Source organism: Gymnoscopelus braueri, assembly GCF_963280865.1.
Source record: "Gymnoscopelus braueri genome assembly, chromosome: 5".
NCBI classification, from domain to species: domain Eukaryota; kingdom Metazoa; phylum Chordata; class Actinopteri; order Myctophiformes; family Myctophidae; genus Gymnoscopelus; species Gymnoscopelus braueri.
In genome coordinates, this window is record NC_137606.1 from 53357803 (window position 1) to 53371279 (window position 13477).

A 13477-nucleotide genomic window follows, 5' to 3' on the forward strand; every position below is an offset into this window, starting at 1 on the left:
TAGTGTGTTTTTAAAAGTTTTTTTGAATAAAGATTTGGAGTTTTAAAAACTTGTGTCTGTTTTGCATGCAGGAGATGCACATAATCATTGAATGAACAACCTTAACCCATTTAGACCCGAGGCCCTTTCTAAAAACGCCTTCTAAAGCCTGACCCAACGTCAATCAGTCAAATGTTGGGATTATTGGCTCAGGAAAGCGACAAAACAAAATCTCCATGAATTCCCGCCTTCATGGGGTGAGTGATTGATAGGAAAAAATAGGGTGCCTTTAACCCTGTATTATTCATTGTTGTACAAAAGTGAAAATGGCATCTACAAGTCAGCTTGTAAGTCAGCTGTTTTAACATTTACAAAGGTAATAATCAGTCATTAATCATATTGATTGCACAGTAATCTACTTTCTTTAATTTGTTTGGACCGATGTTTAAAAATGGTCTAGCTGACTTTCTTTTTTCACATTGTTTTGACTTAAAGATTTACATTTAGTTCTGACTACAAGGTTGTCTTGGAGGTACCAGTGTCTGTTCACTGGTTCTACAAAGTGTGGTCCGGCGACCCCAGGGGTCCTGGTTCTGGGTGGTCCCCAGCAGAATTGAGTTAATATAGCATCAAAATCAGTTTAACCACTTTAACCCTATATACGTCAGCTATTTGAAAATGGCACAATTTTGAATATTTCAACAACTCAAGTCTTCTATGGCACAAGCCATTTTCAGATGTGAAACATCTGGTAGAGTACAAAAGTATTCAAAAATATACTTGACCAAAAGTAGTTTTCAAGTTTTCAAAATGTATACAAATCTTTAGATAAAGTGTGTGTGTAGGGATGAATTGGTTAATGCATGTGTTGTAATGATACAGATTGCCAAAGAAACTAGTAACTAAAGTTTTAAAATTGTAGTGGAGTAAAGTACAATATTTGCCTCTGAGATATAGTAAGTGCTGAAACTGGAAATACTCAAAGATACCTTAAAAAAAAAAAGTACAGTACTCGAGTAAATGTACGTAGTTACTTTACTCCACTGGTTTATGATGGCCTCCTCTAGTGTGTCTTTGCTGATAGTATAGCAAAGACACTTTGCAGATGAGTAAGGCTGGGAATGAGGCTATGCTGTTAGTGGTCCCTGTGGCGTTCCTTGTGGTTAGACTGCCATCCTGTGGAACAAAATGTCACTGCACTAATATGACAAGTGAACTAAGCATCTGTCTGTAATAATTCTGTCCTCATTTTCTCTTATCAGCTATTTATGCAAGTTTTTTTAATATTGGATAGGTGTGCAGTGTGCTCTGTTAACTGAATAATATATTCAGCTGGACATTCCTTTTTTGTGTCCTGACTGACACTCTAAATAATACCATTAATAATACATCTCTAAGCTTCTACATACTAACACTAAGGTTAATTGGCAAGGAATATCACTTCAAACACTAGCTATGTTTTGAATGGAGAATAAAAGTTGCCAGTACCTTTAAAAAGGAGATGATGTAATGTTCCAACATTCAACAAGGTCAGACATCGGAAGTAGAAGTACTTTGTTCATCAGTCGATTTTGAGGCTAAATTTAGAACCTGTGCACTATTATTGCATTGTAACTGGTAATGCATTAATGTGTCCATGGCATCGATTTAATGTTGCAGCTGTAAAGGTGGGGCAGATTTAGATCACTTTACAGTGCCTGCAGAGGTCGGGGTCCATTTGACCTCTGGTGGTCCCGGGACCCAACGTTGGACAGTAGTGGAAGAAGTAAAGTACTTGTAAGTTTATGGATATGTGTGATGAAGCCAAAAATATCAAATATGGTACAAAGCAAAAATGCAGAGTTTTAATGATTTTCTTGATGAAATGGACAGGTGATTCTGTGTTCAAAGCTGCCCTGATGTTGACTTTGACAATGAGGTGGTTGATATTCAGGGTTCCGTTGCTGCGATGGGAACGATGTACAAAAACGAGGTTTTTTTACCTTGTAAACCTGTGATGTGACAATAAAACTGATTCTGATTCTGCTCATGACTGACGAAGAGGTTAATGTTGAAACCTATTACAGAAATTGTGTCTGAAGTTCATTCAAACCATGGTCAAGCCACAGCTTCCAAGGCAAGAAAAAGGTCATTGTCACAATACCAGCGGGAGCGTTAACAACAATTTGGTACCACCCACCCATAAAACAAACATGGGCAAATTCTCCTTCTACAGCACTGCCACCCAGGATTGGAATAGTCTAACTCCATCCCTCAAAAAATGCAGTTCGCTGGGCTCATTTAAAAGAGCCTTAAAAAATCACCTTTCAGGAGGCCAAAGGAGGAGGTAGTACCATTTTCCCGTTAGACAGCAGACCATCCCCCCCTGTTCTTGTACATTTTTTTTTCCCCCCTCTTTTTTATTTTTTTTGTTGTACATAGTGTTATTTTTTTTGCTGTTTATTTTGTAATGATATTTGAACTATGAATTATTGAATTGAATTGAATACCAAGGCCCTCATTGGAAACAAGTCCGCAAGGACTTTTATGAACGGACCTGTTAGACAAAGTATTTTAAATGTAACTGTGCTGTTTTACATTTTTTTGCCTAATAAAATATTCAATCAATCAAAATTGATTGAGTAGTTTATTTAGAAGTTTGCAGAGAAAAAAAGCACATGGAAGTACAGTTTACAATACAAGGTCAACTGAAATGGATTGCCCAGGAAAGCAGCAATGGCTTGTTTCAAATGGGATCCTCACGTACTCAATGCATGGAGTACCAATCATAGCAGAGGCGGATAAAGCCGCACTCATGGCTCGTGCTGCTGCGCTAAAAGCAGTGGTGGAAAAAGTACTCGCATTGTTTACTTAAGTAAAAGTATCAATACTGCAATGTAGAAATACTCTGTTACAAGCAAAAGTCTGGAATTAAAAATGTACTTGTGTAAAAGAACAAAAAATATTGGTATCAAAATGAACTTAAAGTACCAAAAGTAGAAAGTACTAATTATGCAGAATGTCCCATTTCGCCTCTAAAATATTATCATGCCTAAAATGTATAAAAGATATTTTGAAAATAGCCAAAGTTTAAATAGGGCTGAAGTGGTTAATGTATGTTTTGTAATAATCAAAATCTACAAAGTAACTAAAGTTTTCAAATGATTGCAGTGGAATACAAATACAATATTTGTCTCTGAGATGTAGTGGAGTAAAAGTACTGAAAATTGGACATACTCAAATAAAGTTTTAAAAAAAAGGTACTGTACTTAAGTAAATGTACTTAATTATTTTCCACCACTAGCTAAAAGAGGTGCATGCTTTAGACAACAATGTTGTGAGATATTCCCTCATATCCCACCATAAAAAGGATGGATGAATTGATGGATGGATCACAGTCCACATCCAGCCACATAGGAGCTCAGATCCTGGTTCTGACAGTAACGACGCCAGGCCACCCTGAAACACAACCATAAACAAACAACCATAAACAACTAGGGTTGGGGTCCGGTGCCGGGATCGGTTCCAGAACCAGGTTTTTAATCACCGTGTCAGAGGCTGGTATGTAGACTTCATGTCTGATAAACAATTACAATGCCAGTGGTTCTGTAACTCATTGGTTCTCAAAGTGGGGTCCGGGGACCCCCAGGGGTCCTCGGAGGGGTACCAGGGGGTTGCCAGCAAAATGTGTTAATAACGCGTCACAATCATTTGAACCACCTTTTATACTTTGGCTATTCAAAAATAGCAGATCTACAAGCTCACAGTGCGGCACCGAGTGCTACGCTATGAGTTTGTAGATCTGCTATTTTTGAAAAATTGTGAAAAATGTTGCAAAACTTTGAATATGTATTTTTTAAAGCAAATCTTTGCTTCATGGGGGTCCCTGGAACAACATATTTTGAGATTGGGGTCCGCGGCCAAATAGATGTCATTTTGGGGGTCCTTGACATGAAAAAGTTTGAGAACCAATGACTGTTTAATTTCAAGGACCACCACAACTCTGAGAGTGTACAAGTGTTCCACTTGGAACAGAGGTTCCATTTGTACACTCAGAGTTACAGACCTGTAAGGGTCCATTTGGAACCCCCTCAAGGTTACCCAGAGGGTCCCTGGACCACACTTTGAGACCCTCTGTAGAAATGTAATGGCTGCTGTCACGTGGAAACCTGTGTCCAAAACCTTTTACTTTTCAGGAAATGGAACGAAAACGTTCAGAAATAGTGAGCAGATCTACAAGCTCTCAATGCGTTGCATCGTGTGACGTGTTGTAACCTTGTAGATCTGCTATTTTGGCTATTTTTTCTTGATGAAAATTAAAAAAAAAACGTTGTTATATGAAGATAGGAGATTTCTACCCAGCAATGGTGTTTTTTGCTACTTAAAAAGGAAATGTAAGTAATAATAATAATAATAATATTAATAAATAATGATAATAATCTCACCATGCTGCCATGCCGTTGGGATCCTGAACAACACGTTTAGCACAGCGGATCGCTACGCTGACATCACCAGTCAGCAGCTCTGTGACAAAAACACACAAAACACATCTGTACTTTATAAACATATGATTCTGTAGTTTAATAACAAATGAATCTGTCATATATACACATACATCTGTAGTTTGAAGTGGACGTTCTAGGGTGTTTTGCAGATTTTCAGGCCCACTACGCGGCCTTCAAATCCATTCCTGTGTTCGATGTAGTGTTGGATGTTGTGTATGTGCAGAGTGCAGTGTGTTTTTGGAGTGACTAAAAGTGTTTGTAGCCCATATGGTGCGGATTGGAACAAACAGTGCGCCTGTGGCCCCAGAGGCCCCCTGATGGGATCTCTGTGATCTTTTCTCTCTTCATGGTGTGAGCATGTTTCAGCTGCAATGCTCGGTTCTGTCTGCAGGGGGTGCTGCTTTCAATGAAGGCACTGTATTTAACCTTCACACCAGGGATTCAACATTTTTATGTCAAGGGCCCCGAAATCGATATTTATTTGGCTGTGGACCCCCATCTGAAAATATTGTGTGCCAGACATAGCCCAGAAGAGAGGATTTGTGTAATATTTTAGAAATTAAAATTCGCAAATACTTTAAAGATGTGTCAAACATTTTCAAAAATAACTATAAGTAAAATAATATTATAATGAGCATTAATAAGGACCAATTATATGAAGATAAATGGCTGAAGTGCTCCTTTGACATGACCCACACACACACACACACACACACACACACACACACACACACACACACACACACACACACACACACACACACACACACACACACACTGACCGTTGCACTTGACCCCACACACGTTGACCGCTCCAGGGGTGTGGTAATCCTCACACCAGAAGCGGCTGTTGATCTGGAAGATCCCATAGTCCGTGGAGCCGTCTGTGTTGTGATTGGTCGCCTGTGTGTTGTAGTCCGACTCCCACTTGGACAGACACACCCCTAAGATGAAAATACTACAACCATCAGTGTTGGCATGTGATTGAATACTTGATTGAATACTTTATTTAGAAGGTTGCAGAGAAAAAGCACATGGAAGTACAGAAACAATAGGTTGTTGTACTCACAGTTAGGCAGGCTGTAACCGCGGTAACCATCCATCCCATAGCTCTTAAGGATCCTGGCCCACTCACATCGTGCGTACACCTTGGCGCTGGACGCCCCCACCAGCTATGGGATGGTGTCAACATCATGAAATATTAGTTGACGATTATTTTTTTCTGAAAAACGTATGTTGCTAACTTTTTCATGCAAGGACGACCCCCGGAATTATATGTATATATATACCAAAAAATGCAGATGTAGGCTAAGCTCGCAGCTGTGAGCTTGTAGATCTGCTATTTTTGACTAGCCATTGCTTTGAATTTAAAAGGAAACAGATGCTCTCCCGGCTTTTAAAGGGTTAAAGATTCTGACCAAGATTATAGTGATTATCTCATATAACTGGACTATGATGTCATAATAATAGTGTCAGACAAAACAAAGCTGTCAGACCTTTAGAGACATTTTAAATCTTTTGCATGCTATTTTAAATAGGTTTGGTAAAAATGCTTTCAAAAACAAATTGTTTCAAAAAGCTTTATACCATGTATATATAGTATAATATACATGTTATATATAACATGTATATAACATGTATATATAACATGTATATATAACATGTATATATAACATGTGTATATAATATGTATATAAAACATGTATATATATAATTTATATATAACATGTATATAACATGTATATATCGTCACAATGTGACGTATAGCTCTGTTTAACACACTGCTGAACCCCCTCCGACCGACTGTACATACTTTCCCCATGTCTTTCTTAAATTGTTTTTACTTTGTTTTGACACTTGCTCTGGCAATGTAAACGTATGTGTTCTCATGCCAATAAAGCTGAATTGAATTGAATTGAATTGAATTGAGATTAAATTGACAGAACTTACCACCATCAAGACAAACAGCAACGTCTTCATTCTGGATGTTTCTGAACGTCCACAGTAAATATCTGTCTGTTTATATCGTCTACTGTACTGTACTGTACTGTGCTGTACTGTACTGTGCTCTGTACTACGCGTTACTGAAATGCTGCGTAGCCTGCGAGCTGCGTTCAGTCAGATATACTGGTTCACACACATGTGATGTACTGTATGTGACGTGTCAAGCAGCTGATCAAGTTTGCGGTCTACTTACTGGAAGCTCACCTGATCCATTGAACTTCCTCTTGCTGTCAGTGCTGCCACTGATGTTGTATTGTGCTTTATTTACTCCCACCACCACCCCAGCACCACCAATAGGCTCTGTGTTCCTTAGGGATCCGTTTCCCCCTGGGGGAGTTTGTTATAGATGTTTATTATCATTTCTGGATAATGACCTGCATTGAACTCTAACACTACCAGATCAGATTTCTAAAGAAAAAACTAAAATCAAGTTTCAAAAGACAATTGAAGAGGCATCTCGAAATCCAAAGATTGTAATTACACAAGCTGCAGACAGGTTATGGTACACACACAGCACACACACGTTCATCCAAGTAGGAGTTTTTAAACACGTGCAGGAGGAACATGGAACTTTCGCTCACATAGACACACACACACACACCCTTTTACAGTTATGATTAGGATTTTATTTATTTATTGTCTCCGCCAGGCCGAAAGGCATGGCGAGAGTATTTTTTGCCCCCTGTCCGTCCGTTAGTCAAGTGATCCAGACGGATCAGTCCGATTTTTCACATTCCAGCCTGATTGGCGAATTCCGAACATTGCTGGCCCACACTAACCTACCTGACTTGGCGGAGACCTGTGCTCCGAGGAGCACTTTTTCTAGTTTAGTTTGTTTTTACTTTAATCGAAGTAAAAGTAAAGGGAGACATTTGTAAAATTATTTTATTACTATTATTTTTAGCTTTCCAAGGAAATGGGGAATCAGAAAATAAGCTATTGTCATGTTTTATGTTATGTGTGGACCCCAGGAAGATTAGCTGTTGTTATGCACCAGCTAATGGGGATCCCAATAAACTCATAAACTCATAATGACCGATGAGCTCTATAACAGACCGCTGTCTATAATAAAAGACTCAAAACACCTGCTCATATCAACCTGCGCTGCTTGATTTTATGCTGTATCCAACATGACAGCCATGTAAGCAAACACACCATGTCATATACAACTAAACGTTGCTCTCAAGAAAGCAAGAAATAGACGATGCAGTAACCAAAGATTTATTCAATTTGATCCACTACACTTCCTTGTTTTCCGAGGCGACCGTGTCCGCCCAGCGCAACACTTATGGAATACTTTCATTGCCCTAAGCAAGGAAATACTTTTACGTTTTGTTGTTACTTTTGGGTCAATGTATTAATTTATTTATTAAGTAGCCGTGTATTAAAGGTTTCATGACGTTCAGTTTTACCACACATTAAAAGTCTTTGTCATGGTCCTTCAAACGTGTATAGAAAGTTTTAACAAAAAAATCCACTCCATTGATCCATGGCAGGTGTTTTTCTCTCACATCTCTAAAGCCTTTTCAACTGCAATGAACAAAGAAATCTTTGCCTGCGGGTGTCACTGGTGAGGGATTTTGCCTGTCAATCATCGCCTCTGCTCCGCCCCCCCCCAAAGGAAAGGATAGGGGAGGGGAGGGGCGAGGAGGAGAGTGGGCGGGATTAATCGGCTGTGACCTCACTGCCAAAGGGCCAAACTCAGATTACTTTTCAGCCTAATTATTCAGAAAACCCCAGACCACAGAAAATCCACTGAATGTTCAAAGTTCAGATTTTTTGGGTGTAATTGAGGTCATAAAACCCCCAAAAAAACATAAAAAATAAAAAAAGTGAAAATGAATGTCATAGAACCTTTAAGCTGGATAATGTACCCTAATGTGCCCTACATTAGGGGTATCGCCTCGGTGTTTAATCATAATGTCGGGGGTTATCTATCAACAACGACCGGCAAAGGGTACATTATCCCTTGCATATCTCCCTGCTCTTCTAATATGCTGAGCAGGGATGTAATGTTAGAGCCTGAACGCCAAGATCAAATACAATATTCACACTTGATATTTTATAAATAAGATGTTGTCAAGCTATCAATGGTCACAATCTATTGGTGAGTTATCTGACTGAACTATGAATGTAGCCTATGTGCAGTGGTGGAAAAAGTACTCAAATTCTTTACTTAAGTAAAAGTACCAATACTGCAATATAAAAATACTCTGTTACAAGTAAAAGTCCAGAATAAAAAATGTACTTGAGTAAAAGTACAAAAGTATTGGCATCAAAATGTACTTAAAGTATCAAAAGTAAAAGTACTAAATATTTGAAAATAGCAGATCTACAAGCTCACAACGCGTCGCGCTGCGACGCGTTGTGAGCTTGTAGATCTGCTATTTTCAAATAGCCTAGGTATAAAATAGGGCTAAAGTGGTTAATGTATGTTTCATTATATCATAATTTACATCTGAAAAGTAACTAGTAACTAAAGTTTTCAAGTAAATGTAGTGGAGTAAAAGTACAATATTTGCCTCTGAGATGTAGTGGAGTAGAAGTAAAAGTATTGGAAATTGGAAATACTCAAGTAAAGTACAAATACCTCAAAATTGTACTTAAGTACAGTACTTAAGTAAATGTACTTAGTTACTTTCCACCACTGCCTATGTGTCGGTTCACTTCACTTAACCTCACAGAGGGAATTGTTTGCTTTCAACGTCAGCCTTACTTCTGTAAAGTTGACGTTTGCACAAGTTTCACAAGTAAGAAGAGGAAGTAAAAACTGAGATTAAGGAGAAGTGCTACTGTATGTAGTCATGGGTTGGGTGTTTGGTTTGGAAGAATATAAGTACACACTGTGTGGTCATGGGTTGGGGGGGGGGTGTGAGGCCTTGTCTGTTTGGAGGTCATCTTATTGGTCAACTAGGGCACATGGTGAGATGAAAGTGAGAGAGTAAAGGGACAGTTTGTGGAGTTATTCTTTCATGACAAGTATCATTCTAATCGTTAAATTAAAATGAGATATTCCTCTAAATCCAGCGAGAAATGTAAAATAAATCTGCAGGTGACCAAAGGTCGCCGGCCAAAAGTGAGCTTTTATAAATGTCAGCGTATACAGTCTGTAGGCTACTATATAAGTGCATCACTTTTTGACTTGGACCGAGTGAGTTCTAAATATTAAAGAAAAACATAATTATAAATGGTTGAATGGTTATAATGTGCTCAGCAGGGAGACATATACATAGAATACAGAGGGAAGTACGCACATCCCAAAAAACGTGTTAGGTGCTGGGCAACAAAACGTACATTGGCGGAAAGGAAGGGATGTCTGCACACTGTAGCTCCCAGTAGAAAATGTATTAAGTTAATACACGTAATATGTGTGCAGACATATACATTCATACATATATTATATATCTCTGCTGTCCGGCAGCAACCAGCTAACTCAAAAAATGTTCCATTTTTCAGGAAATGACAAAAACAAAACAAAAAGTGGAGTTAGGAGGTTTTGTTCATCATTACTAAGAACAGCTGAATGGACCTCCAAGCTCACAATGAGGTCGGAGGTCAAAAGGGGGTGGAGCCTGGAGTCAGCAAAACCAGCTAACTCCACCCCCCTTTGCTGGACTTAGCTGGTTTAGCAGAAAGTTTGAGGATCCAATGGAGTTAGCTGGTTTTGTCAGAAGCACTTTTTAATGCTTTTCATTGGTTCAATCTTTTTTTAATCAACACACAGACGTAAAGGGTGTTCAATAGCACTGATTTATGGGGGGAAAAATGCGAAAGCGAAAAAATTGAGTTTGCTGGTTTCTGCCGGACAGCAACAAATATTCTTTCTTTCTTTTTCCTTTATTTATTCAGGGAAGCCCATTGAGAGCAAGCTCTTTTTTTCAAGGACGCCCTGATAACAACATATAAAATACATACATAACTAGAAAAAGTGCTGCTCGGAGCACAGGTCTCCGCCAGGTCAGGTAGGTTATTGTGGGGCAGCAATGTTCGGAATTAGCCAATCAGGATGGAATATGAAAAATTGGATGGAACCATCTTGATCACGTGACTATATGTGTACCGATTTGCATGATGTTTGAATTTGTAGGAGTAATATAAAAAAGAAAAGTGTTGCAAAATTGGCCTCATGGTGGCGCTATAATAGGGCAATGTTAAAAGGGTGGCATTTGTTCTTCAATGTAGTGCGAATGTGCGTGCAAAGTGTCGCAATCGGACGCTGCATTCATGATTTGTGGCATTTTGTTCAAAACGGGCCACTCCTGCAAACTTTAGATGTCAATGACTATAGAGATCAAGTGTACCGATGTGCGTGAAATTTGGATAAATTTTGAAGGCTTAATATCAAAGAATGTGTTTTACATAAGTCGGCCTCCTGGTGGCGCTATGAAAGGCAAATGTGAAAAATGCAGGTCAGTTGTTTTTCCTTGGCCTCTAGGGAGTGTGCGTGCAAAGTTTCATGCAGATCGGTGCAGTTATAGGTAAAAACATAAATCGTCCATTTATAGCGCCACCATGAGGCTGATTTGAACATTTTCAAGTGGCATTTCTTCCTCGGCCTAGTGGGAATGTGCGTGTGAAATCTCACGGAAATCGCAAGCTGCGTTCATGATTTGAGGCATTTTGTTGAAAACGGAGCAATCCTGCAAACTTTGGAAGCCAACCTTAGCCAATCAGGATGAAATATGGAAAATTGGACAGATCCGTGTTGATCACATGACTATAGAGATACTGTGTACTGATTTGCGTGATGTTTGGATAAAATCTGTAGGAGTACTGTCAAGAAGTGTGTTTTGCAAAAAGCGGCCTCCTGGTGGCGCTATAAAAGGCTAATTTGAAAAATTTGGGGCAGAGGTTCTGCTCTGTCATCCAGGGAGTGTGTGTGCACAGTTTCGTTGCGATCAAGCCAACGGTGCCGGAGATTAGCTGTACACAAAATGACAGAATGACGGACACACGGACACACGGACGGACACACACACACACACACACACACACACACACACACACACACACACACACACACACACACACACACACACGGACGGACGGACAGGGGGCAAAACATACTCTCTCGCCATGCCTTTCGGCCTGGCGGAGACAATGAGAAACAATAACAAACATTTGAATCACATTACAATGTCACAGATGCAAATAAACCTAGTGTTACATGAAACAGGTGCGGTCACTATGTAGTGTGATACATACATATCATCACATTGATAGCTCATTTTTTACATCCAATTTGTATACTATGTAATATTATCAATGAAATCTTAGTGTTCCGCCTATTATTTGAGGGCCCATATACTCACAATATACTCACAGGCCACCGTTGGGTGAGGAATAGCTGTTGCACCGAGATTGGAGTCACATTGTTTTTGTCTGAACAGCAAAAAGAAAACATATGGAAATAGATTTTTGCAACTCAGATTTGAATCACATTCCTGGATAGGAAATCAGATTAGGCCTCTCTGAAGATTAAAGAAAACTTGAAAGTGACAAAAACAATAAACATTTAGCACCTTAATATAAGACCCATAAAAGTAATGTCATGTAACTAATTACATCATATCCGTAAGCATTTAATAGATATTCATGAGTTCATCATGTTTGTGGTCAATGAAATAAAGTGGTCAACTGTACATCTTTAACATTAATGCATACAGTAATGTTACTACTGTAGTAGGCCTATACTGCTGAATAAATAAAATGAAGAATTAGTTGGATATCCATGGCCTCATCATGTCTTGATTTCAAGTGTGTAATGTTTCTATTGTGTGCGCCAGACAAACTTATATACAGTATTAACAACAAAGCACAAACAGTTCGTAAATTGTGTTTGCGTAGATTTGTTCTCTGTTGTAATAACGCTTCTTGGCAATAACTTTTATGCCGTTTGAAAGATATTTTGGCATTGGCAGAGATTTGTCAAATCTTTGCATCTTCCATACTCAGCTGTACCACAAATGCATGTTCCTTACAAATGGGCCACCCATTAACCCATTAAGACCTGAGGCCGACTCTACAAATGCCTTCTAAATCAGTAGTTTTCAAACTGTTTTTGTGCCAAGGACATGCAAAATTATATGTATTTTTCCGCAGACCCCCATCTGAAAATATTTTTGCAAGGGACCACCAGAAGAGATGATGTGTGTAAAAAAAAGAAAAAAATCTAAATTATTCAAATATTTTCAAAAAATGTTCAAAAATAGCAGATGTACAAGCGCACAAAGCGGCACGAAGTGATGCACTGTGAGCTTGTACATCTGCTATGTTTGAGACCAAATCACCACTGTTATAAAAAACAATGTTCTAATTCCTAAGAGTTTTCTGAAAAACGTATATGTTGCAATATATATAATAGCTCAAATCTAAAATGACACAGATGCTTTCTCGGTTTAAGGGAAATAAACAGGCTTTCCAATGGTATGAATGTTATTACCAGAAAGCATTGTTACAATAGAGACAGAATCTACCAAAAACAAATTTACAAACTGGTTGTGCTATGTTTATGTTTAATAGGCTTGATTATTAACACAGACTGGCACTAGACTTGTCTTACAGACTGAATATTATATATGTCACCAACAGGTGGTGTAGTTTCATTGGGTCAACACATTTATGTGAACATTTTTAATTGTTCCAAATACCTGATAAAATAATTGATAGTAAATGACAAATTAATACTTGAGGGACCTTGTTCCTCTGTAAATGTGTAAATATTATCTGTATATATATATGTATATGTACTGTACACATCTATGAAGGCGTACAGCTGTTTATTGAGAGATGAACAGATCGAGTGTTCAGAATAGTTTCACTGGTATGTATACAAATATCAGTCCAGAGATCTACAAGTGAGTTTTCATGTCAGGACTTGGTAGTCACAAGCTGTCCCTATCCACCATGCAGTGCAGCTCCTCCGTGGTTGTGCCATGTCCTGTGGTCCTGCAATGATACATCAAGGGCCATGCACAGATCTAGTGACTTCTCTGCCTTGGTCAAGAGTC

The 13477-nt window shown here is 38.7% G+C and overlaps 2 protein-coding genes across 2 annotated transcripts in view; both read right to left on the minus strand.

Moving 5' to 3' along the window:
• LOC308086080 (uncharacterized protein) overlaps positions 1 to 13477 on the minus strand; it is a 499718-nt gene that overhangs the window by 149263 nt on the left and 336978 nt on the right. The gene's annotated exons all lie outside the window — the stretch shown is intronic.
• On the minus strand, positions 3215 to 6586 carry LOC308085382 (lysozyme C II-like). Its single transcript, XM_080428530.1, has 5 exons — positions 6414 to 6586; positions 5533 to 5635; positions 5246 to 5407; positions 4404 to 4482; positions 3215 to 3417 (listed from the first exon to the last, which is right to left on the minus strand). Exons 1-5 carry the CDS (start codon positions 6441 to 6443, stop codon positions 3351 to 3353), a joined length of 441 nt encoding a protein of 146 aa, XP_080284656.1. The 5' UTR covers positions 6444 to 6586; the 3' UTR covers positions 3215 to 3350.